Consider the following 21,889-nt stretch of genomic DNA (forward strand, 5'->3'; position numbering starts at 1 on the left):
ACTTTGTTGATCTGTCTGCGTGTGCACCCCTCACTGACTGTCTCTCACGACCGAGAGGTTGATGAAGTAGAAGTGCCGAGAGGATCAGCGATGATGGGTCGGTGTCCAAAGAGTTGTCGATGGACTGAGTGAGTGAGTCTGTCTGCGTCCCTCGATGCTCTCTCTCTCTCTCTCTCCTCCCTCTGGCTCGTCTCGCTGCTCGCCGCCCTGCCTCGCTCGCTCTGCCTGGCCCTCGCTCTCTCTCTCTCTCTCTTCGACGAGTGAGCAAGAGTCCGGTCCGCCCTTGGAAGCCAGGCCACGCAAGGCTAGGCGGCAACAGGCGGGCGGCGCGGCGTGGCATGGCGTGGCGTGGCCCCGGCTCGCTCTCTCGTCCTCGCCACGCTAGACAACGCCTGCCGCCCGCCCAGCTCTCTGCAGCGCGCGCGGCCCTCGTCGAGGTGGTGTCTGTCCGACGACGAGTAGAAGGGGGAAAGATGGCTTGAGGCCGCGAGTTAGCAGGCGATGGTAATGGTGAGCGCAGGCGCAATCAATGCCATGGAAACAGTTGCGACTTGATAGGCTGGAGTCATTACAGGGAGTAGCTTTGGGCGTGTTCAGCTCTACACGCACTCTGGTGCGGGAGCATCAGATTGTCTCGCCCCCCTTATCCAAGACATCGCTGTCATTGAGAGGCCACTGAAACACCCCACATCCATAGCGCCGGTGATGCAGGTGAGCTCCTGCCCCCCGCCCCCTCTCCTTTCCACATCTCTCGAAGTCCATTTGCGTGCTCATTACCATCCAGTCGTCGGTGGCCCTCTGCCAAAGCGGGCGCTGCACAGCCCGAGTGGAAAGTGGCCGCCTGTCTGCGAGGCGGGAAGCGGACGTGCGGGCTAGGTGGGTCCAGTCCAAGTCCAAGATGGAGGTTGGGCCGAACCCTGGACCTGCAGACATTCCCACATCGTCGCTCCCAACTGCCAACATCTCCTTAGCAACACAGCACTTTCCTCACCTCACCTCACGAGCCTCCGACCAAGGTCAACGAAACTTTGACGATCGTCACGACCGTCTTCTACCTCTTCTAGCCAGCCAGTCAGCTTAGAGCCGGAGGTGCTCCATCCCATATCCGCCGACTCGCACGGGCACCGTCTAGCCGTCTACGACAGCTTTCTGCCTTTCTTCTGTACCAAGAGTGCTAAACTACCACCTCTAGGGAATGGCGCCAGACCCTGTGAGCATGCATGACACCACTGCAGCTTTCCAGAAGCCAGCATATACTCACCCACCTTGACCTCATGATGGCTCCGGCAGATCCGCCGCAAGCTCGTCATCGTGGGAGATGGAGCATGTGGAAAGACTTCGCTGCTGTGGGTATGTTCAGGGACGTCTGACTGGTCATTGAGCTTACATTGAAACGATCTCCCTTCTCTCGCAGCTGCGTCTTTGCCATCGGCGAATTTCCTCAGCAATATGTGAGTCCAAGGACATGTACGCGGGAAAGTGGAGCAGGAGCATGATGCTGACCTAGCCGCCCTCTCGCAGGAGCCTAGTGAGCATTCATTTCAAAGCAGTAGAAGCCTTCTGAAGGCAGACACTGACCTATCTGTTCGCTATTAGCCATCTTCGAGAACTACGTCGCGGAGATCAGGCTGGACGGCAAGCCGGTGCAGCTGGCGCTATGGGACACAGCGTGGGTTGCAGCTGCAGATGAAAGGTAGCATGAAGCCATGCCTGAGTGCTGACATATCTCCATCCCTCTCGCATCGTTCACAGAGGCCAAGAAGAGTACGAGGTGAGCGCAGCACGCGGCTAGCCCCGTCACCGACTCACGCTCACTCCTCTACGCCTGCCCCCGCCTCGCAGCGCCTTCGCCCTCTCTCATACGCCCAGGCGCACGTCATCCTCATCGCCTTCAGCATTGACACGCCGGACTCACTAGAGAACGTCACGGTCAAGGTGAGACTCAACATGCAGCATCCGTGGACCTCCTGCGTCCTTGATGTCTGACCACCTCTACTTCCTTTCCTCTCCTCTCGCAGTGGATTGAGGAAGTGCGCCAAATCTGCGGCCCTCATGTACCAGTGATACTCATTGGCTGCAAGAGGGATCTGCGAGACGACGCCATGGCAAGAGGCAGACAGTTGGACGGATACTTTGTCAGTCAGGCTCAGGGCAGCGAAGTTGCACAGCAGATTGGAGCTCGATCGTATTACGAGTGCTCGGCGCTCAAGAACGAGGGTGTTGATGTGAGTCCGCTTACCCCTGTCGGGGATGAACTCAGCAGCATGACGAGAAGCGAACGACTGACACACGCTCTCTTCTCTCTTTGCCACAGAACATCTTCGAGGCGGCCACACGCGCAGCGATGCTCTCCAGACCAGCACACAGCGGCGGCAACAGAGGCTCTGGCGGCGAGAAGGGCTCAGGGTCCAAGTCTGGACGCAAGAACAGCAACGAGGCAGGAGGGTGTCAATGCGTTGTACTGTAAATACCAACCAACGACAACGACGTCGCACCCTCGCTGGCTACCGCAACAACTACCACTTGAGGTCAAGCAGCGTCGATCCTTCTAGCCATGCCAGCACGACACCCCGTCTCTCCAATAGAAGCAACACTCAGCACTTCCCTGTCCTTTCTACCCTTCTCATCCCGCTCACCGTCGACAGCGCCCTCTCTACGTGTGTACCTCGCACACAGCCTCAGCCTCGGCCTCTCGCTTGCCCTGCTCACACCTCTGTATCGTCTATCCATCCATCTCATCTCATCTCAACATGCTCTCTTTCGCGTCAATTTCGATTCCACTGCACCGCAATCCCATCTTCGCGACTGACTGGAAACAGTTGAAGCGAGCAGAAGACGTCTACGTAGACTGACGAACCCTCGTGAGCTCAAGCACCTCTCTGCACCTCATCCTTCCTCTCTCGCCTTCGCCAGTAAACAAATTGACGGGCTAGCGTTCACGCGCGATGTTGGATCGGCGCGGCCGGGAAAAAATCTGGGTGAGGCGAAGAGATGGCCGTCCGTCCGAGCGCTGCTGCTGCTGCTGCTGCTGCTTGGATGAACAAGCACCCCCCTCGGCCACGCACGCGAGACACACTTTAGGCATACAGTGACACTGCCGTCGGTCGTCTTGCCCGTCTGTAACTTGCCTATCGCTCCTTGCTGCACGGGTTTGGCGAAGGCAGGAGGGGACGAGGTGGGCTGAAATGAAGAGGAGAGACGCTCACTGCGGGGTAGTTGAGGGTGAGTGTGAAGCTGATGCGGGCGTACAGGACGACCCAGGGGAAACGATGGACGGGGGCGTAGCATGCTGCCGTCGAGCTTATATAGAGGAAGCGGGAAGGTGGTGAGTGATCTGCCTTTCTGATCTCTTGACTGCCATATCTAGGCTTGCCATAGCCTCTATTCATCATAGACATATCCCACCATCCAGCCAACACCGCCTCTCGTCACGATGGCCTCGGCCACTGCCCAACATCCACCCCCTCCCCTCGCCGGCATGGAGTCGTACCAGTCGGGAGAGACATTTGAGAAGCTGAATGCTGCGGAGAAGGGACAAGCCGGCAGCGCCCAGTCGCCCTTGCTGCGCAAGCTCGGTGAGTGGTGACGTCGGAAGACGAGGAGAGATTCGTGTCTGGCAGGAGCTCACCCAGGCACACTAAGCTCGCAGGCTGGCATGAGAAATTCAATGTCATGCGACACAACTCTGGCGAGGCTCCCGTCATCGTAATGGGCGCCCGCCTCTCTCTCCCCTCGACAGGCCCGGCGATCTTCGATATCATCTCGCAACATCTGCTGCAACGCATCTCAGCGCTCCTCGACCATCCAGAGAACGGCCTGCTCCGCTCCTCTGTTCAGGCCAGCACATCCAAGAAGCCACGCTACCGTATCGAGCCTTCCATCCATGCTCTGCAGATACTGCGACGTAGGGCACTGCCTCTCGACGCTGGCTCGGGCTCTGCCATGGAAAGGGTGATCCGAGCTGAGATCGCAGAAACGGCTAGGATGTTCCGCCTTGAGGACAGCTTGCCCCTCTGGTCCGTAGCGCTTTACGAAGATCCGCAGGACCCAGATTCTGCGCTCGTAGCTCTGAGCATCCATCACGTCATCTCAGACGGCAAAGGCTCGCAGGCGATCTTGCGAGCCCTCCTCTTCGGCGATGGCAGCCTTGACTCGTCTACCCCGGCACCAAGCGGTGAAGCCACTCCTGCGACACTGGTCGCCGCCAACGGGAAGGGCGCCTCTCAGCCGCAATCCATCCCTCCGTCCAGCAACAAGACGCTCCCCATGTCTCCTCCCTTCTTCAAGCTCATCATCCCCCTCGCCCTCGCCAAATTCGTCATGCCCAAATTGAGCCCCGTCATCCCTCCCCCTGTCCGACGAACCTACACGCGCAAGCCTGCCTGGCCCGGTCTACGAGCCAAGCCCAACGGCAAACCTTCGCGCAACGAGCCTCCCTTGCGCTACCTGGATCGTACTGCGCCTGAACGGACTAGCCCGGAGCTGAGATTGGTGACCTGGGACGATTGGGCCATGATCAATGGAGTGAAGCAGGTCAGCAAGGCTCAAGGGGTCAAGACGATCCACTCTACCATCCACGCTTGCATGGTCGTCGCACTAGCTGCGGCCCTCAAGCATCATGCAGGCACTGATGCGTACGTTTACGCCTCCGAGACTCCAGTGGACCATCGCCACCCGCTGGACAAGGGTCACGGCCAATTCACGGGCAACTACATCGGTGTCTGCTGGTGGCGCGAGGAGGTCAATCGCTCTACCTCCTTCTGGGAGGCAGCCCGCGATTATGCTGCGTTGGTCTCAGACGAGAAGAAGAGACGCAAAGCACTGCATAGCATCGGGCTGCTCAAGTACCTCAAGGCCTCTCCTGAGAACAAGAAGGTGGTTCCCGGCTCGACCGAAGAGATGGTCGGGGCCGAGCCTGCCACAGGGTGGGAGCAATGGTGGTGCGAAAAGTCTCAGGGCCGCCGACCGCATCGCGTATCTGCAGGCCTGTCCAATTTGGGAATCAATGCGCTGCAAGAGGAGGCGATTGGTGGAGCCGGTTCGAGGATATGGGCAAGGGAAGTGGCGATGATGCAGTGCCCCTCTGCGATTGGGCCTTGCATTGACGTGGACGTCATGGGTTGGAAGGGAGCGCAAGAGGGAGAAGGGGGGATGAACCTGTCGGTGAGCTGGAGGGCGGGAGTGGTTGATGGTAGAGTGTTGGAATACTTCACGAAGGGTCTGAATGTCATGGGCCCGCTGATTGCTAGAGGTGAGCTGGGCAAGGGGGCGACGGTGGGTGAGGCCGTCGATCTCGTGGTCCCTCTGCTCGGTCAGCGCGAGCATGACGGGGCCGCGTTGAAGAAACAGGCGTAATAATGGACCGAATGTAGTCGCAAGTCGCAATGATACCATCTTTTGATCCGTTTGCGGTACCATAGAGGGTCAGAGATAGCGAGGAAGGGTGACCCTGGATGCCCGGTCGCCCGCGGCGCGTCGACGTCACGAACAGAGGGCGGGCGGAGATGGCCCGGCCGCTGCGAGGTGCGATCGAGTCGAGTGATGGACCGTCGTGCGATGCCTCCATTTCGACGGACGATTCACTTTACCAACGACTTCATACCCACGCCAGCCAGTCTTGATTATCGAGGGCACTTGCCCGCTGGCTCCAAATCTCATTCTCTTACATCACACTACCACCAAGAGCTCAGGCCAGAGTAGCTTGAGCTCGCAGAGCCTCGTCGCCTCTGCACCGCCCGCTTCGTGGCAGTTCCACTGTGCAGCATCTTCATCCTCTCTTGCCACAACCTGGCTGTTGCTATTAGGGCTTTAGAACAGGCTCGTCATTGCCAGCATGACGACCCGCAGTACACGGTCCACTCGCTCAGCAGCCCCACTAGAGCGCATGACCGATGGCGACGTCTACGTCTTCCTGCTGCAGATTGCCGTCCTATCATGGACAACGCAGCAGCAGCAGCGAAAGGCAGCAGAGGCAGCCGCCGCCGCTGCCACAAGACCAGGGAGATCAGAGTCGGCCGTCAAGAAGCCGTCGGATTATGCCACCTCTTCTACAACAGCGTCACCTGGATCGACGTCGTCCAAGTCAGATTGGATGTCCTTGGGTGGACTGATGGACCTCGTAGGAACATCGTCCAGAGAGGCACGCTTCCCTGAGAAGCTCATCAAGCGACTCAACGACAGACTGGAGCGCATCATCAAGGGACAGGATCTCAGTCACAATGATCAAACTCTGCGTGCAACAGTAGCGAGATTCTATGGCACCTTCAAGGAGGATGGCTTTCAGAGGTGAGTTGAAAGCAGAATGGCGCCATTGCGTTTCTACTGAGAATGCTCACCTTGTGTTTCCTACTTTGCGCCCGCGCAGGCAAATCAAGAGCAATCGCAAGATCGAGGAGCTCATCCTCATCTTCGTCACAAAGGCGCAGGAGACCCTTAAGAAGGGCTCACCGAACCAGCCTCCCCTCTCCGATGACGAGCTGAAAGCTGAGCTCAACAAGCAGGTAGGCCAATTCATCAAGATCAATCGCGAGTGCCTTGATACGATCCATGGCGTGTCCAAAGAGCTCAAGGAGCGTCTGGACAGCTACCAAGCCAAGCTCGCTCCACGGCCTCCCCCAGTCGCCACGCCCAGCACCGCCAGCGCAGCTGGTGGCAGCACTTCATCCTCTTCAATCCCCTCGGCGGCCACGACAGCAGTTCAAAGCAGCCGTCGTGGAAGCGCAGCAAGCTCGATGACAATGGCAGCAGATCCAGTGCGAGACTCAGACCTTGTTCGCTCCGTCGGACAGCTGTTTGCAGTCGATATGGACCAGCTGTCAAAGGACGTGGACTTCATGCGCAAGACGTGCACGGAGCAGGCGGCAATGATCGATCTTAAGCATTGCGTCAAGAACATCAATCTGCAGGCTTCGTGGCCTGGAAGGCGAGAAGACTTTGAGTCCGAGGAGGCATACCAGCAGTGGAGGACACAGGAGCTTTCCGCCTTGTCGCAGCTGATGATGCAGATGTGCCAAGCGAACCCAGAGCTGCTCAAGACGACGTCAGGCGATGCAGCTACTACGGCGCCGACGAGGAAGAACACAGGAAATGGCGCAGCAGAGGGCGGGAGTGGGACAGCGCCTACTGAGGTGTCACAGGCTGCAGAGGCTGGGGACAAAGCGCCCGATGCAGAGGCATTGAGCCAAGCCGTAGAGGACGACGAAGCGTTTGGCAACTTTACCTTTATACCTCCTGACCCAAAGGCGTACTACCGACGAGCGTTGGAACTCTGCATCGACTTCGACCTCGAGAAGATCAAGCAGCAGCCAGAGGAGGAGGAGGTATCCCTCAGCATCCTCTCGAGACAGCACGTCGACTTGCTGAAGGAGTGCGCCCAGCGCTGGCGGCTTATGGCTCCCTTCCGTACCGTTTCCAACCTCGACGTGATGCGGCTTAAATACGAGCGAGGCGAGGTGCCTCTTGACTGCATCTCTGAGGCGCTCACAACGATGCAGGGTACCCTCTCCGAGGTCGAAGCAGGCTCATGGGCGAAGACGGACCACGCTCTTCTCGTACGCACCTGCTCAGCCCTCTTCGACTCTTTCCTCCGGTATATCTACGAGGCCTTCCAAGACATCCACAATGTCGATCCCGAGGAGATTGCGCCATATGTCGCCATGACCGAAGAGCTGCACGAGTCATCGCTCGTTCGTACGAATCACGACGCCAATGGGTCTGTGGTGGAGATGGAGCGCCACGTCGAAGAGTTGAAGGACGGAATCCGCATCATGGCTATTCACGAGTACACAGCCAAGACCACAGAGCTCTTCTCACAGGCGGTAGACAACGAGGTGGTCCCCCTGGTACAATTATTGGACTGGCTCGAGAAGGGAGCCAAACGCCTCGACAAGCGCTACCCGCAGCCCCTGCTCGGTACAATCGACCCCGTTTGCCATGTCCTCGAGAAGCAAGTACCCCTCTTCCTCGACGACCTCGAGTCGATGAAGCATCAGATTGTGCAGCACGCCACGCAAGAAAGGGAGCCTCTAGCATTCGAGGACATCTTTGCCCTCTACCGTAGAGTGACGGAGCTGCTCAAGATGCACAAGGCCTTCTGCCCCGACCACGGTGAGCTGCAGTTCAGCCTAGCCGACTGGTTCGAGCCGCATATCCGACACTGGCTGGCGAACACCGACAAGAAGACGCACGAGTGGGTACGTAATGCAATCGCCAGCGACCACTTCATGCCGATCGACGTGGATGGAGCCGTGCACAGCTCGTCAATCGACGACCTCTTTGGAGCTCTTCAGCAGCCGGTCGAGTTCATCCAATCCCTCACCTGGCCCAATGCCTACAAAAACGCTCGCTTCATGACGCAGCTGGCCCGCTCGATCTCTAAGTCTATCGAGCTTTACTGTCATCGAGTTGAGGAGCTCTTCATGGACGAAATGTTCCCACGCATAGCAGAGGGGGCCGGAGGCGTAGGGAGCCTTGGTGGTGGACTCGAGCAGAAGCAGTCGGCCTGGATGGTGAAAGCAAAGCAGACGCTGCAGGGCACGCAGAAGGTCGAGCCCTTCCACTTTCAGGAGACGAGCTGCGTCAAGCTGAACAACATCGAGGCTGCCAGATTGTTGCTCGACAGGCTGTACACCAAGATTGACGCAGATCATCAGGCTAATGTGGTCAGGGAGGCGGCGCCCGATGTGCCGGAGAAGGGAGGCTCCCAGGCACCTGGGCAACATCAGAGGTACATCTTCACCATCAAGATTGTGCTGGGAGAAAATTTGCAGCCCATCAGGGATACAGGGAGCAAATCGCGCATCGATTCGTTCGTGACGTTGAGTGATGAGAGGGTGAGCAGCGGGTGCGAAGGGAAAGACGACGAACACCAAGCTGACCTCCTGATCCTCGACCGCTTCTTACGCAGGGCAATAAAATTGCCAAGACTCGCACAATCTACGAGACGCCCGACCCGCGCTGGGACGAAGCTTTCGACATCCCTGTGGACCGCAGCATGTGGCTAGCAGCGACAGTCTGGGATCGCAAGCTCGTAGGTGACCATGCGCTTTGCGGTCGTGCCTACCTACGCCTAGATCCGCGCTATTTTGGCGACTTCCTCGCGCACGAGCTCTGGCTCGACCTCGATACCCAGGGAAAGCTCCTTGCGCGCGTGAGCATGGAGGGCGAGAAGGACGATATTCTCTTCTACTTTGGGCGGGCTTTCAGGAGTCTGAAGAGGGCGGAAAGCGATATGGTGAGGACGATTGTGGACAAGATGAGCGTCTACATTCGACAGTGCCTGAGCCGCAGCGTGCTGAGGTCCATCGTACGTACAAGTGGGATCAATATCGACAAGGCGTTAGGCAACGTGAAGGCGCTCTACGCCCAAGCCCTCGCTGCGGGCGCTACGGCAACCTCTTCCACTGCCCCAACCATCCCACCTATAGAAGCAGAAGCGGCTGCTGCGGCTGCCGCCTCCTCGAAGAAGCAGCGTCCCCCTCAGCTCACCGATCAAGAAATTGAAGGCGCCATCAGCCCGCTTCTCGACTACCTGCACGAATGTCTTGGCACGCTCAAGTCCTCCCTCTCGGACAGTCAGGCCGAGCTGGTCATGACCAAAGTATGGAAGGAAGTCCTCAACACAATCGACTCCATCCTCCTCCCGCCCCTCTCTGACGCTCCGTCCGACCTCAGCCAGCTGTCGGGCAAAGAGGTGGAGGTGGTCTTCAAATGGCTCAGCTTCTTGCGCAACTTCTTCAACGCCTACGACGAGGAGACTGGGCAAGCGCACGGCGTGCCATTGGAAGTGCTTCAAGGCCTGCCCAAGTACAGAGAGATCGTGGCATACACGCTCTACCACGATACCTCCTCTGACGAGCTGATGGAAGCGTGCGTACGGGAGATGCAGACACGCCTGCGCAAAGCGGCAAGTGCAGGTGGTGGATTCGCAGGCGCTGGGCGACTGAGTAGTAGCGGCACTGGACTTGGCAAGACGGGTTTGGTCAAGAACAAGAGCGTGCTGCAGCAGAGGAGCTTGGGGACTATCAAGAAGCGCAAGCAAGAGAAGCGTGGGGAGCATCTAGCTGAGGAGCAGGATAACCTTGAGCTCATCCTGCGACTCTTAAGGATGCGACCGCACACGGGAGACTTCTTGCAGCAGCAGTTCGCTACCTTGACAGCACTCCAACAGCCGGCGGGTCAGCAGGCACAGGCGCAGGCGCAAGCGCGGGGAGGGCCTGCCAGTGGGCGTGGAGGCCGAGGTGGCCAGCAGGTCCCGCCTCTGCCGTCGCAGCCTCAGAGGTATCCAGGTGGGGGAGGTATGCCGAGGAGGATATCGGGGCAGGGTCAGCCGCCCTTGCCTGGGGCCAATGGAAGCTATGGACAGCATCAGCCGACGTATCGTCAACCTTGAGATCTCAATCGGTCCTCATCGACGGACAAAAGCGACTCCTTCTCTTTCACCTCTTCCAGTTCCGGCACTCTCACTGCGTCTGACTGGCTACTTCTTCTTTTTTGCTCGTAATCTTGCCTAAACATGGAATGATATACCACAGTTCTGCGTTCTCTAGCATGAATGTCATCCTCGCCCTCCTCCTCAATCGGTAGCTTCGACAGAAAAAGAGCATCGCATTTCCATGACCCTCCCTCTTACACAACCTGATACGCGTCAGAGAGGAGATAAGCTTGTGTACTCCATGGTGCCTCCCCTCCTCCCTCGACCTCCTTCACACTCTCCACCCTCGTCCCAGACATCGTACCCGCAACGACGATAAAGTCTGCCTGTACGGGGAAGAAGTCATCTGTCCCTTCCACCCCTTGCGTGACGGAAAAGTCGAGCGAGCCAGAGGTGTTGCTCGAAGAATCGACCGAGTCGATTGTCCAGAGTAGGCAAGGCATTCCATCCTCACCGAGAGTGAAGGAACACTCCCCCACATCGGGCTCGGAGATGGTCACCTCTGATTCGTCCTGTACGGTCTCTGGCAGTGGGATGCGCAACATCAATCTCTCCATCCTGATCCCCTGAGCCTCGAGCTCGTAGGCAACGTTGCATTCCCCGCTCCCATCTTCTGCGGCGGAAGGCCAAGTGGTGATAGAGATGGGGACGAGGCTTTCGTCCTTGCTCGCTAGCCTCCAACGCAGCACGCCCAAATTCTGGTTGAGAGGGAAGGGCCTTGCCGGGTCTTTGAGCGCGATTCCCCTTGCTGAGGTCCACAGAGCTTTGTCGACGTGAGGATGAGTCTTGTACTGCACTTCTCCTCCCAGGCCTGCTTGAGCAAGTGGGGAAGCAGGGTCTTCGGGGGCGAGCTGAAGCTTGACTTTGGCGTGAGTGGGGTCTGAGATGCGTACCTCGAGGTCTCCCTTGATCTCGAGTGATTGGAGAGAGCCATCGCGCGTTGATTGGAGAGAGACGCGCTCCTTGACGAGGGCGTGGACTGCCTGTTGCGAAACGGGTGGCAGTAGGTCGAGGAGGGAGGCAGCCGAGGAGGAAGATGCAACGGGTGCCGCGGAGGAGCGAGGGCGAGCTGCTGCTACTGTGGATGGACTGGATGTAGACGCCGCTGCGGCTGCTGGCATGGCAGCTGCTGCTGCTACTGCTGCCGCCGGAGTTGGCTCTGCGCCCATCGCGCCGAGGAGATCGGCCCCGCGTGACTTCTTGCCCAGCTGCATGCCTTTGCCCTTGAGTGGGCGTTGTACGGGTGCGGCGCTGCGGAAGCGATGAAGAAAGGAGCTGTCAGCTTGCGTGGCTTCTTTGTGGTCATGTTTCATCGGGCGCTCGTACTCACTCTGCCCCAGTATCTCTAACGACGGGCGCTTGTCCTGTAGGCGAGTCATACCCACTCCTTCCAGAGCTGCCACCATATCCACCCATGCCACCAGAAGAAGCTCCAAATCCTCCTCCTCCTCCTGCAACTCCACCCCTCCTCGCAGCTTCGCGCCTCTGCATCTCCAAATGCTTTGCACGTCGCTTGAGCTCCTCCTTTGCCTCCAATTCCTTGTTGCGCTCAATGATCTCCTGGATCTTCTCCTCGTGCGAATCCATCTCCAGGATTGTGCGTACCTGGGCGAGATTAACATTCTCCCTGTACCCCAAGGAGGCAATCTCATCGAATGCGCCTAGGAGCTCGAAGCTGTTACGGAGGACGTCTCGTTCGTCGAGTCCCCTGCAGAGGTCTGAGACTACACGAGCGAAGAGGTGGAGCGTGTCGATATCTTGTAGGATGTTCGAGTTCTTGTTGGTAATCAAGATCATGTAGAGATCCTCAAGCGGCTGGTAGACGTATCGGACATGTTCAGTCTCGATGGTCGTGTGCTGCGAGCCGGAGGAGAGGAGCTTGGGAAAAGACGAGAGGAGGCCTTCGACTCGAGAGCGGGACATCTCGCGGAATTGACGCGAGATTACGGGTTTCCCACCGCGAGTGGTGATGGAGGCCGCTAGGAGGACCATGATTGCGAAGGGAGGTTGGAGTAGTCGAGGAGTAGTGTTGGTTGAGGAGGAAGGAAAGCAGGTTGACAACATCGTCGACTGTTCGCTGTGCGTCCGTGGATCCTCGACTCGTCTTCCAGCGGTGCTCGAGCCACGCGCCGCCCGCCCGCCCCGTCTCCCCGCCTTGTTGGCGTTGAGTTGGGAACAGGCATAGACGGAACGGAACAAACTGGCGGTAACGCTATCGAGCCTCCCGAGGCGACCTTGGCCGACTGGACGTGCCAATCTCGCATTGCTCATCATCATCACCACCGCCTAAAAATCGCACGCCCACCATGGCAACAATCCCCGCACGCCTCGCGCAGCGTAGCATCGTCTCCTCTTCCCTCTCCGAGTCCCGTGCCAGGTCTCGCGCCCTCTATCGAGACTTCTACCGCTCTGCACCAGAGATCTGCACCTTGTATGCTCTCGATGTTCCACCTTCCACGCTCAGGGCAAAGATCAGGACTAAATTCGAGGAGAGACGCCATATCACAGACATGTCCGTATTGGATGTGCTTTTGCACAAGGCGAGGGTAGACTACCAGGAGACGATGAATGCTTGGAAGCAAACACCGCATGTGATGAAAATGTTCGCCGCCGAGGAGGTAAGTTCGAGGGCCATGTCACCTCGACTTGATCGAGTTGCTCGCAGAGTCCACTTGATTGACCTGCTCCATATTTCTTTTACGCCTCTCGTGCTCAGGCTCAACCGATGCCAGAGACTTTCCTCGAGAAGTTCTACGCATCAAAGGACGAGGGAAGGGGGACCATCTTCCAGGGCAACTAGGCGTGCCAGATTGACGATGGCAATGACGACCGACGGGAGCGGTGGCATTAGTGGCTCTCACCGGGCAACGACTGTATCAGCAATACACACGTACATATCCCTACCTTGCAGGTGTGGCGCTGCGCATTTGCCGAAAAGTGGGAGGCAGAGTGCAACGTCGAGCCAGAGCGACGTGGACTGTCCACGCTGGTGTAGACGAAAGATTGTCAGGGGACGCCTGATGGCGCCCTGATGAAGCGCCGCAGCCTCACAGAACAGCAAGCAGGATGAACAAAGTCAGTCGCGCCGTCGATTGCAATGAGGCCGACGTTGCCTCTTCGAAGCTATGTACAGCAAGGAACGCGGCCCCAGAGATGAAGAGGAGGGAAGAGAATGAGGAAGTTAAGAGTGATTACCGACGCTGGGCAGCTTCGAGCATAGAGCTCGGGCATGGCAGACCTTGTCGCAGGTAGGTGGCGTGTCGCAGCGATCTGGCCGCCGTTGTACATCGGCGTATCGCTTTGAGATTATCCTCTTTGCCTGATCTTGCCACGTCGGTCTCATCAACGCATGCAGACTTTCCCTTGCCGTTCCTCCCGGTCTCTTCTCCTCCTCAGATGCGGCAAGCCGAGTCTGGAAAGAGTTGCGATCCGTCCTGCGGGTCAGGGATGAACCACGCTACGAGGGCCATGACTGAGGGCGAGAAGCAAAGAGGGTCAGATCAGCTCGAGTTGTACTCCTCATCTCTCGCCCTTGCTCCGTCTTGTACTCACCCAGGAAAACCATCATCAGGACGAAACCCTCCATATAGTTACTCTTCCCATCGGCAATCGCGTAGTTGACCACCAGGACGGCCAAGAAGAGCAAGATGGCGACAAAGGGATCGAACAAGAGGCTAAGCGGCTTGCTCGCAATCCACGAAATGATCGTGAGCAGCGGAATGACGAAGATGCTAATCTGAATCGAGCTGCCCACTGCGATGCCCATCGCAAGATCCATCTTGGCTTTGTAGGCGCCCGTAACCGCCGAAACGTGCTCGGCGGCGTTTGATACGATGGGTAGAAGGATGAGACCGACCCACGTCTTGGAGATGTTGCCCGTGCAGGTCACGCCATCGATTGTGTCTACTAGCCATTCGGATGTTACGCCGACGAGGGCAGTGGAGACGACGAGGAGAACAATTGCCATGGTGAGGTTGAGGGTTGGCTGTTCCTCCTCCTCTGGGTCGTCGTCTTCGTACAGGGACTGCAGGTGCGTAGGGGAAGGCAAGAGGAGGTCAGCAAGTGGTCGGAAAGAGCCCCTTGTATTCATCGCGTGCCCGTCATACCTTGTGCGATGAAAGCGTAAAGAACAGGTACCCGCCGTAGATGACGAGGAGAATGATGCTCGTCCCCCTCGAGACCTTGAGCAGATCATCTCTCTCCATGGGATCCATGATGTTGTCGCCCAGCGTCGCGTGGAACCCTGCTGGGATCAAGACGGCAATGACTGCCATGGCGAGTAGACCGCTGTTCAGCTGAGCAGCAGTCTGCTTGAACTCCTGCTCCTTGAAGCGCAGCCCACCAACGAAGAAGCAGGTGCCCAGCACGAGGAGCAGGTTGGAGAGGACAGAGCCAATCAAGGATGTCTGCACGATGGTGAGCTCGCAGTGGAACAGAGCGATGATGGCGACAATGAGCTCGACGGCATTGCCCAATGTGGCGTTGATGAGCCCACCAAGCGTTTGTCCAACTCGCAGAGCAATCTCCTCAGTACCATAGCTGAGCAGCTGTGCGAGGGGCATGATAGCCAAGAAGGCGGTGACGAAGACGCCTACGTTGTTCTTGATGTGAGCATTGCAGTCCTCTCCTGGAATATTGTCTCCCAGATCGAGAGCAAAGTACAGCGCCCAAGAGATGGGAATGCAGAGCAGGAGGATGTTGAGAGGGGAGAGGAATATAATGTTCTTGAAGGACTGCCAGCTGTTGGGCGCAGGCTTGAGGCGCTTCTCCGGCGTAAAGAGGTCATGAAAGCTGCGAGCTGCTCCATCGCTACGCATCGTCATGCGACGTGGCGGTGCACCATGCCCTGCCAAACCAAAGCCTTGCCCACTAGCGTCCTTCTCTACGGTGCGTGTGCGCTGCGCTGCAATTTGGCCACCATTGGAGCTGGTCACTCCCGTTGAGCTGCCCAGATCCTGCTGTGATGATGATGCATTGCCCCCGCTTGAGGAAGAGGTGGTGTTGGCACGCCCCTCTTCCATGTTGATCGTCGCCCGCTTTGTGGGGACAGAGCGCGACGATTCGTCCATTGCAGGTGGAGAGGCAGTGCGCAGGATTGAAGGCGGTCGAGCGCCATATGCGGCGTTTGTGGGAGTGGGATCCGTCATGTCGACGGCAATGACGAGGCGTGAAAAGCGAAGTCTATGTGAGGCTCGTTGAAATGCAGCGAGATGAGGATGTGGAGCCCACGTCGAAGTAGCGCTGGTGGCGGTAAAGAAGTGGCCCCTTACGAGGGGGATACGCTGTACTTGACTATCAGGAGCTCGCTCGAGTCGTCTTTGTATCTATCAGCGGCGGCGATGTGTTGAAAAGAGGAGAAGATGGCGTTGATCAAGCAGAGATGTCAAGGGAAAGAGGATCAATACGATCATATTGCCCGCGTCCCATTTCCATTTCCATGCTCGTCCCACTCGCACTCTCACACATCTCTCTCAACACACACTCCGAGTGTCTCGCTCGCGCCCCTCTCTCGTCCCCCGACCTGGTTGTCCTCTCTCGCTTGCCGCCGCCGCACTCGCCGCCGCCGCTCCCGCCACCGCCCGCCGGTGTCGAATTGACGCCTGCACTGCCTCGCCTTGCCTCGCCGCGGTATCCTCTATGACGCCGCCGGCGAAAGCGGCGGTGCGACCAAGCAAAAAGAAATCGGTGAAGCTTCAAAACAGAGACAAATGGTATGGTATTGTGAGCTCCGAGGCAGGCAGGGCGTCGAGGATATCGACTGCAATGGCTGACAAGGGAAGTCGATAGTGTGCTGATGCGGCACAGTGGGGTGACAAAGCAGCGCACTAGAGGGCGAAGCGGTAATGATGACTGACTGGTAGCGGGCCGATGGATGGAGATAGAGAAGACGCTAGTGCAATGAACAAAGCCTGAGAAGATGATGGACCGAGACAAGACGGGAGAAGGCTGTGAGAAGCCGGATAGAGTAGGATTTTCTGATGGTGCATGGGCAGTACGATGATCCGTGAGAAGAGCTTGGTGGCCATCGTTGTCGAGGGTATTGCTCCTGAGGACATCAAGGCTCCGCAATGTGCGAAATCTGCGTCATCTGCTGCCCCTCCAAGCACCTGATCTTCAGACACTTGACGTAGACGCCGGCATCGGCGCCAAAGTCGTAGGCCATAGACTTGGTTTGCAATGCCAGGACGGTCTTGATGGTCCGAGCCAAGTTGCGGAACTTGAACGCGTTGACCATTGGCTCTAAGTGCGCGCCCTGTGGCAGCGGCGGCAGGCCGTCGAATGCCCTTGGCTCGGCCAAATGACTGAGAGGAGGTGGTGGGGGGTGCGCTGCCGCCTGATTTGGGGAGGTAGGGTCCAACCAGGTAGGAAGGGCGTCATTGTTTGCTAGGTCGGAGAGGAAGATTCCAAAGAAGGGAACACAACCGGCTGAGCGCGATGTCGATGATGAGGAGGCTAGTGAAGCCTTGCTTGCCGCAGCAGCTACGCCTCCCGTAGCCTTGGCACGGCCTCCACTCAAATCATCATCTCCTTCACCCACCAAGCCGCGCATCGCCGCTCTGAGATGCCTGAAGTCCCTCGAAGGGCTCGTGAAGATCTTTAGGTCTCGCAGGATGCGTTGCTCCCACATCCCAACGCGCGACCACGTCTTCCTCAACCTCTCAACCCAAGGACTCTGCAGACCCAAGCAGATCTGGACCAGAGTAGCAAAGTTGCTATGCTGATAGCACTTCCATGCGATTCGGATCAGTTTGCTGATGAGCGCCACACGCTCGTCGAGGTTTCGGGTAAGGACGATCTCCGAGGCGACCCAGTTGCAGGTCAAGTTGAAGCGAGCGATGATCGCTTCTACCGCACCCGTGCTCGTGGTAGCAGAGCCTTGTGCCCTAGCTCGGACTCGGGCTTGGTAGAAGGACTCCCAGTCCAATACCTCGCCCTTGTGCGTGCGTCGACGCCACCCATCCGAGGCGAGCTCCGTCCAGTCGATCGAGCTGAACAGCTCCGCCTCGATGAGGCAGAGTTGCTGGGCGATGGCTTCGGACTTGTAGTTTAGGAGGAAGCAGCGGTGCATTGGTGGCGGTGGGCCGTGGTGAGTCGGATGGGGGCGTATAGACGTGGGTGGGGCCATGGACGGGCGAGGGCCGTTGTTCCCTTGCCTCGCGTGCTGGTAGGTGAGCAGCGCGGCCGCCCAACGGGGCGACGTGGCCATGCTGGAGGAGGGAATGGCCGTCTTTGGGCGACGCGAGCCATCCGTGACGGAGCGCGTACGCTCTTGACGGCGAGCTGGCGCCGGCGTCTGAGCGATAGAGGGTACCTGCAGGCTGTCACCGACCTTGACGAACGAGGAGGCAAGAGAGGTATCCGAAGTTGCGGCGGGTGTGCCGGCAGGAGCAGCGACACCGCCATCGCTGGCGGTAGTAATGACGCTTGCCACATCGTCCTGCGGCACTGCCTTGCCCGTCCCCGAGTCGTCTTGCCCATCCTCATCATCCGCATCGCGCGAGGACGAAGACAACACGGCAGACGCCGAGCTCCTGGTCGCGTCTGCGGCTCCTTCCTCTTCAGCCTCCTCCTCCTTCTCTCTCGTCCTAGCCCGGCTCTGCTCCCACAGCGCTTCGACGCGCCTAGCCCGCTCCGCCTTCTTGTCCTCATCAATGAACCCTTCTAGTCGGCGCAACGCCTCCTCTACATCGCCGGGCTCCTCATCGTCGCTCCCGAAGTCCTCGACTCGGAAACCCTTTACGAGCTCGTATCCCGCTAGGGCCTCATCCGCATCAAAGTAGTCGACGGGACCGGCAGCTGCAAAGCCTCGCGGGGCTGCGCTGATGGGCCTGGTGGAGACTGCACCACCGTTCGAGGCCATAGAGAGACCAGCAAGAGATTGGCGATCATGCTCTCGTTCCGTATTGTATACTCGCCCGAGGCTCAGCATCGAGTCGAAGCTCGACCTTCCGGCTGGGGCCGCTTGGCGTAGGTCGTCGACGTGCTTCGCGATCCGCAGATCCCTTGCACCAGGCAGACGCCTCAGTGCGCGTCGCACAGCTCCATCATCATCGTCGTCGCTGGAGAAGTCGATGTCGTCTATCTGGACGATGTTAGGGCCAGAGGCTCTCGCAGCGCGGGATGAGACAGAGCGTCGATGCATGGACGAGGAGCTCTTCCGGGTCGGAATATGGCCTGCAAACTTAGCGGGCTGAAGGCCGAGACGACGGCTAGCAGTGCTTACATCCCGCCCTTGCTCTGTTCCACCGCTAGAGACTGTGCGTAGGGTTGCCTTGCTGGGTGCGTGCTCGAGCTGTTGCTGATCAGAAGAGGGTGTGGGCCGGTTAAGAAGCTGGATCGGCTGCTGAAGCTGCCCTTGCTCTGCCGGGGCGCCATCGTACTCGTGGATGCCTAGACCGAGCATAGGTTCAGCAAGTGCGGCTGATGCTTTGCTGCCGCCCTCACCGTCACCATGCTCCCAGCTTTGACCGTCCCCGCTTCTCTGTCGCGCGAGATCGATGGAGCTAGCTGGGGTGCTGCGCGAGGGGGCACTGGATGCGCAAAGACTCGGCGTTGTGTCGCGGTTCTCTTCACTTGGCTCATCGTCGCCTTCGGCGGCTGCTCCTGTCTCTCCCTCTTCTTCCTCTGCAAGAGAGCTCCATCCCTCCAGATCCAAGCCGCAGAACCGCATGTAGCTCTCCACACCGCCGCGCGTGTAGAGCAGATCGATAGCATCTCCTCCGCTGGCCGCAATGTCCGATCCATCCGTCGAGTGAGGATGGACAGAGAGCGAGTCGCGCAACATATTGCTACCCATGGCCTTCCGGAAGCGTGAGATTCGCCCCACGGTATTAACAAAGGCGCGAGAGATGGTGCTATTGCCGGATGGGAGGTGCGGAGGTGACTGGCGCCCTGCTATGCTGTTGGCATCGTCGTAAGGGTAGAAGTCGTCCTCGTCCGCCAGCCCTACACCACCTGCGCCGCGTCGAGCCCAGGTGGCAGGCGATGCGGGCGTGCCTTGGTGCTGCGCCGAGGATGACGAGGACAAAGTGGATGCAGGAGACTGCAATACCGCTTCTTGCTGATGCTCGCCGCCGCCGCTCGAGGACGAGGAAAGAGCGGCCGAGCGACTGTTCCCTGCCTTGGCTCTCAACGGTAAGTCAGCGCTATCCGGATCGCTGGATGGTCTCCATCCAGCCTCATCCTTGAGCAGCCCCCCGACGCCCACCTCAGCGTAAGCCGCCTTCAGGTTGCGTACCGTCTTCTTCAGGCTCTTAACAATGCTCAGATCCGCCGGCCTTGACGGCAGTCTCTCATCCTCGCCCAACGCATTGAGCCACGTCGTGAGCGTATTCCTCAGCGCCCGATCGGTGAGGAAGTCCAGCTCAAAGAATGTCGTCAACCACGCCTTGATGACGACGTAGGTGCGCACGCGCACGATGCGCCTGCACGCGTCGTCCTGTGGGTTCTTCGGGTCTTCTAGCGCCCATTGGAAGCGCAGCATTAGGAGGTCGAGGAAGTCGTGCGTACTCATAAATGCGCGGAAGGTGTAGAAGAACGATGACATGAGTCGGTTGTCTATCTCTGATGTTAGCTCGGCCACAAGACGGGCGCGCGTCGCCGCCAGCAGGATCGGCTTCGAGGCTTTGGGTGTTGCGACTAGGAGAGAAGATTGCTGGCTGACGGAGCGTCTGCGTGCAGACGAGCTCGGACCGGTGGCCGTGGAGGAGCGACGCTTCGTGTCAACGACAGGAGAGGCGGGATCCGACATTTCGCCTGGCTGCTTGCCATTGCGGTCGCAGAGGATCAGACTAGCGCCGCTGCTCCCTTGCGGCTCGTCTTGGATGGCCCAGAGAATGAATCTCGGATCATCTCCTGGTGCTGCGCTCGTCGACATTGCTTGAGCAGAGGTCGCTGAAGCTGCCGATGATGAGAGGCTTGAGCTGTCGCCGATCGACAAGCCGCTATCGACGGAGTTGGATGAAACGCTCGTGGTCATGCCCGACTCTACGCGTACCGACTGGCTTGCTGACGCTTGAAACACGTCGAAAATGCCGGCGCCGATCGGTGGCGGTAGTGATGCAGCGTCTTCCTCTCCCGGCCGTGCTGTCTGTACAGATGCTGCCGATTCGAAAGACTGCATCTCTCTGAGCTGACGAGTCAACGCAGGCTGGGGTGGAGAGAGTAGAGGCGCCTTGGGCGAGGGGGGGCTCCCGGCAGTGAACGCGTTGAGGTCTTCGAATAGCGGCTCACCTACGTCAGGCACTCGTGGGATGGGAGAGCGCTGCCAGGGACTCGTTGCCGCCGTCGGCGCCGCAGTTCTCGGACTGACGGCGACTGCTCGACCAAATGCTCGCTGCGTGTTTGACTCGGACTTGGAGCGCGGTCTAACATGACTGTCAAGCGCAAGGATGGCGCTGAGCACATCGCCTCCTTGCAAGCTGTCTGAGCCATTGCGCAGGGCGTCGCCGATGAGGTCTGAGGAGGCATTCGATTGCTCCTTCTGTTCACGCTGCCGCCTTCTTCGTGGTTGTTCTTGCTGTTGCTGAGTTGCTGCATCTGACTGGCCCATGAGCTTCAAAAGCGCATTTGATGGTCGATTTCTCAGCGCCGGGATGGACTTGGAGCCAGCTAATTGGGCGAAGCCTTTGCGAGAGGAGGATCCGCCTGAGTCAGCTGCTCCCGTCTGCGATGAGATGGAGCCAGTCGAGGACGATGGTGTCATGCCACTGCCCTCCCTTGCCTTGAATTGATATTTGATCCTGCCGCCTTCGATGGGTTGCGCTGTAATTCTGAATGGGGTGCCCACGCCGAGGTCGAGGGCAGCAGACGAGGAGTCGTCACCATCATGGTCGGCCTCGCTGCGAAGGCGTTCTCGCTCTTCGGCGTAGGAGCGCAGCTGAATGCCATGCTTACTTGCAAGTAGCTTGACGGCATTCCAATTCGTCGTTTCCACGTCTGGTATGTCTGCGAAGGCTTCAAGCGGGGCTGACATTGCGGCGGATGCGTGGATGGAAGAAGGAATCACTGCTCTAGCGGGTCCTTGGTGGTCGTGCGTTTCGTGACGGGCTTCTTAATAGTATGAGCAGAGGAGGAGCATCTTCGCGATGGCGCAGAGTACTTGCGTGCAGTTCGTGATTGCTGTAGGCAGACTGTTTTCGCACTTGATGGAGCAGCTGGAATCGTGAGAGGTCGTGAGGCGTTGCGTGCAGGCAGGGTCCACGGGGGCTAATTGGCCAGGGGCGCGAGTTGATGAATGGCTGCGAATCAGAATCGCTGCTCTGACTCCGCCAGAGTGGTCTTCGTGATCGTGATGATGAGGAGGGGTTAGACTGCAATACCAATCTCCAAATTGTAGGGTCGCCGCCCGATGTCGTCGTTGGTCGGTAGCGTCCAAGTGCGAGTTGAGCAAGCAAGCAAGCTCAGGAGCGTCCCGTCGTCAAGTCGTCGCCGTGAGTCGTCGAGGCGGCCCGACGC

The 21,889-nt window shown here is 58.6% G+C and overlaps 7 protein-coding genes across 7 annotated transcripts; 4 read left to right on the top strand and 3 right to left on the bottom strand.

Annotated features, from left to right (window-relative positions):
• Window positions 1-953: 953 nt before the first annotated feature.
• BDZ90DRAFT_233437 (putative Rho2-GTP binding protein Rho2) lies at window positions 954-2,650 on the top strand. Its single transcript, XM_025506630.1, has 9 exons — window positions 954-1,210; window positions 1,291-1,346; window positions 1,415-1,451; window positions 1,522-1,528; window positions 1,597-1,669; window positions 1,753-1,771; window positions 1,843-1,935; window positions 2,019-2,225; window positions 2,315-2,650. The coding sequence occupies exons 1-9, from the start codon at window positions 1,196-1,198 to the stop codon at window positions 2,465-2,467; spliced, it is 660 nt and encodes a 219-aa protein (XP_025360915.1). The 5' UTR covers window positions 954-1,195; the 3' UTR covers window positions 2,468-2,650.
• Window positions 2,651-3,145: 495 nt separating this feature from the next.
• On the top strand, window positions 3,146-5,412 carry BDZ90DRAFT_233439 (hypothetical protein). The gene is made up of 2 exons (XM_025506631.1): window positions 3,146-3,575; window positions 3,643-5,412. The coding sequence occupies exons 1-2, from the start codon at window positions 3,519-3,521 to the stop codon at window positions 5,353-5,355; spliced, it is 1,770 nt and encodes a 589-aa protein (XP_025360916.1). The 5' UTR covers window positions 3,146-3,518; the 3' UTR covers window positions 5,356-5,412.
• Window positions 5,413-5,568: 156 nt separating this feature from the next.
• On the top strand, window positions 5,569-10,508 carry BDZ90DRAFT_51811 (hypothetical protein). The gene is made up of 3 exons (XM_025509639.1): window positions 5,569-6,285; window positions 6,365-8,831; window positions 8,906-10,508. Exons 1-3 carry the CDS (start codon window positions 5,834-5,836, stop codon window positions 10,388-10,390), a joined length of 4,404 nt encoding a protein of 1,467 aa, XP_025360917.1. The 5' UTR covers window positions 5,569-5,833; the 3' UTR covers window positions 10,391-10,508.
• BDZ90DRAFT_233440 (hypothetical protein) lies at window positions 10,287-12,486 on the bottom strand. The gene is made up of 2 exons (XM_025506632.1): window positions 11,763-12,486; window positions 10,287-11,683 (listed from the first exon to the last, which is right to left on the bottom strand). Exons 1-2 carry the CDS (start codon window positions 12,422-12,424, stop codon window positions 10,627-10,629), a joined length of 1,719 nt encoding a protein of 572 aa, XP_025360918.1. The 5' UTR covers window positions 12,425-12,486; the 3' UTR covers window positions 10,287-10,626.
• Window positions 12,487-12,738: 252 nt separating this feature from the next.
• Window positions 12,739-13,232, top strand: BDZ90DRAFT_222218 (NADH dehydrogenase, alpha subcomplex, subunit 6; the record flags this gene model as incomplete). The annotated part of the gene is made up of 2 exons (XM_025504519.1): window positions 12,739-13,050; window positions 13,149-13,232. The coding sequence occupies 2 exons, from the start codon at window positions 12,739-12,741 to the stop codon at window positions 13,230-13,232; spliced, it is 396 nt and encodes a 131-aa protein (XP_025360919.1).
• Window positions 13,233-13,824: 592 nt separating this feature from the next.
• Window positions 13,825-15,453, bottom strand: BDZ90DRAFT_221960 (Calcium/proton exchanger; the record flags this gene model as incomplete). Its single annotated transcript, XM_025504506.1, has 3 exons — window positions 13,825-13,904; window positions 13,985-14,456; window positions 14,539-15,453. 3 exons carry the CDS (start codon window positions 15,451-15,453, stop codon window positions 13,825-13,827), a joined length of 1,467 nt encoding a protein of 488 aa, XP_025360920.1.
• Window positions 15,454-16,076: 623 nt separating this feature from the next.
• Window positions 16,077-21,816, bottom strand: BDZ90DRAFT_233442 (ras GEF). Its single transcript, XM_025506633.1, has one exon. The coding sequence runs from the start codon at window positions 21,405-21,407 to the stop codon at window positions 16,488-16,490; it is 4,920 nt and encodes a 1,639-aa protein (XP_025360921.1). The 5' UTR covers window positions 21,408-21,816; the 3' UTR covers window positions 16,077-16,487.
• Between the last annotated feature and the right edge of the window lie 73 nt (window positions 21,817-21,889).

The sequence above is a fragment of the Jaminaea rosea genome (genome assembly GCF_003144245.1).
Source record: "Jaminaea rosea strain MCA 5214 unplaced genomic scaffold BDZ90scaffold_11, whole genome shotgun sequence".
Classification (NCBI taxonomy): domain Eukaryota; kingdom Fungi; phylum Basidiomycota; class Exobasidiomycetes; order Microstromatales; genus Jaminaea; species Jaminaea rosea.

Excerpts from the sequence above, each read along its gene's own strand:
- BDZ90DRAFT_233437 (XM_025506630.1), top strand. Across the intron at positions 1,347-1,414 it reads TGTGGAAAGACTTCGCTGCT|CTGCGTCTTTGCCATCGGCG; the intron begins GTGGGTATGTTC and ends CTTCTCTCGCAG. Across the intron at positions 2,226-2,314 it reads TCAAGAACGAGGGTGTTGAT|AACATCTTCGAGGCGGCCAC; the intron begins GTGAGTCCGCTT and ends TCTTTGCCACAG.
- BDZ90DRAFT_233442 (XM_025506633.1), bottom strand. The coding sequence starts at position 21,407 with ATGTCAGCCCCGCTTGAAGCCTTCGCAGACATACCAGACGTGGAAACG.
- BDZ90DRAFT_51811 (XM_025509639.1), top strand. The coding sequence starts at position 5,834 with ATGACGACCCGCAGTACACGGTCCACTCGCTCAGCAGCCCCACTAGAG. Across the intron at positions 6,286-6,364 it reads AAGGAGGATGGCTTTCAGAG|GCAAATCAAGAGCAATCGCA; the intron begins GTGAGTTGAAAG and ends GCGCCCGCGCAG. Across the intron at positions 8,832-8,905 it reads TGACGTTGAGTGATGAGAGG|GGCAATAAAATTGCCAAGAC; the intron begins GTGAGCAGCGGG and ends CTTCTTACGCAG.
- BDZ90DRAFT_233439 (XM_025506631.1), top strand. The coding sequence starts at position 3,519 with ATGCTGCGGAGAAGGGACAAGCCGGCAGCGCCCAGTCGCCCTTGCTGC. Across the intron at positions 3,576-3,642 it reads GCCCTTGCTGCGCAAGCTCG|CTCGCAGGCTGGCATGAGAA; the intron begins GTGAGTGGTGAC and ends AGGCACACTAAG.
- BDZ90DRAFT_233440 (XM_025506632.1), bottom strand. The coding sequence starts at position 12,424 with ATGGTCCTCCTAGCGGCCTCCATCACCACTCGCGGTGGGAAACCCGTA. Across the intron at positions 11,684-11,762 it reads GTTAGAGATACTGGGGCAGA|CGCCGCACCCGTACAACGCC; the intron begins GTGAGTACGAGC and ends TCGCTTCCGCAG.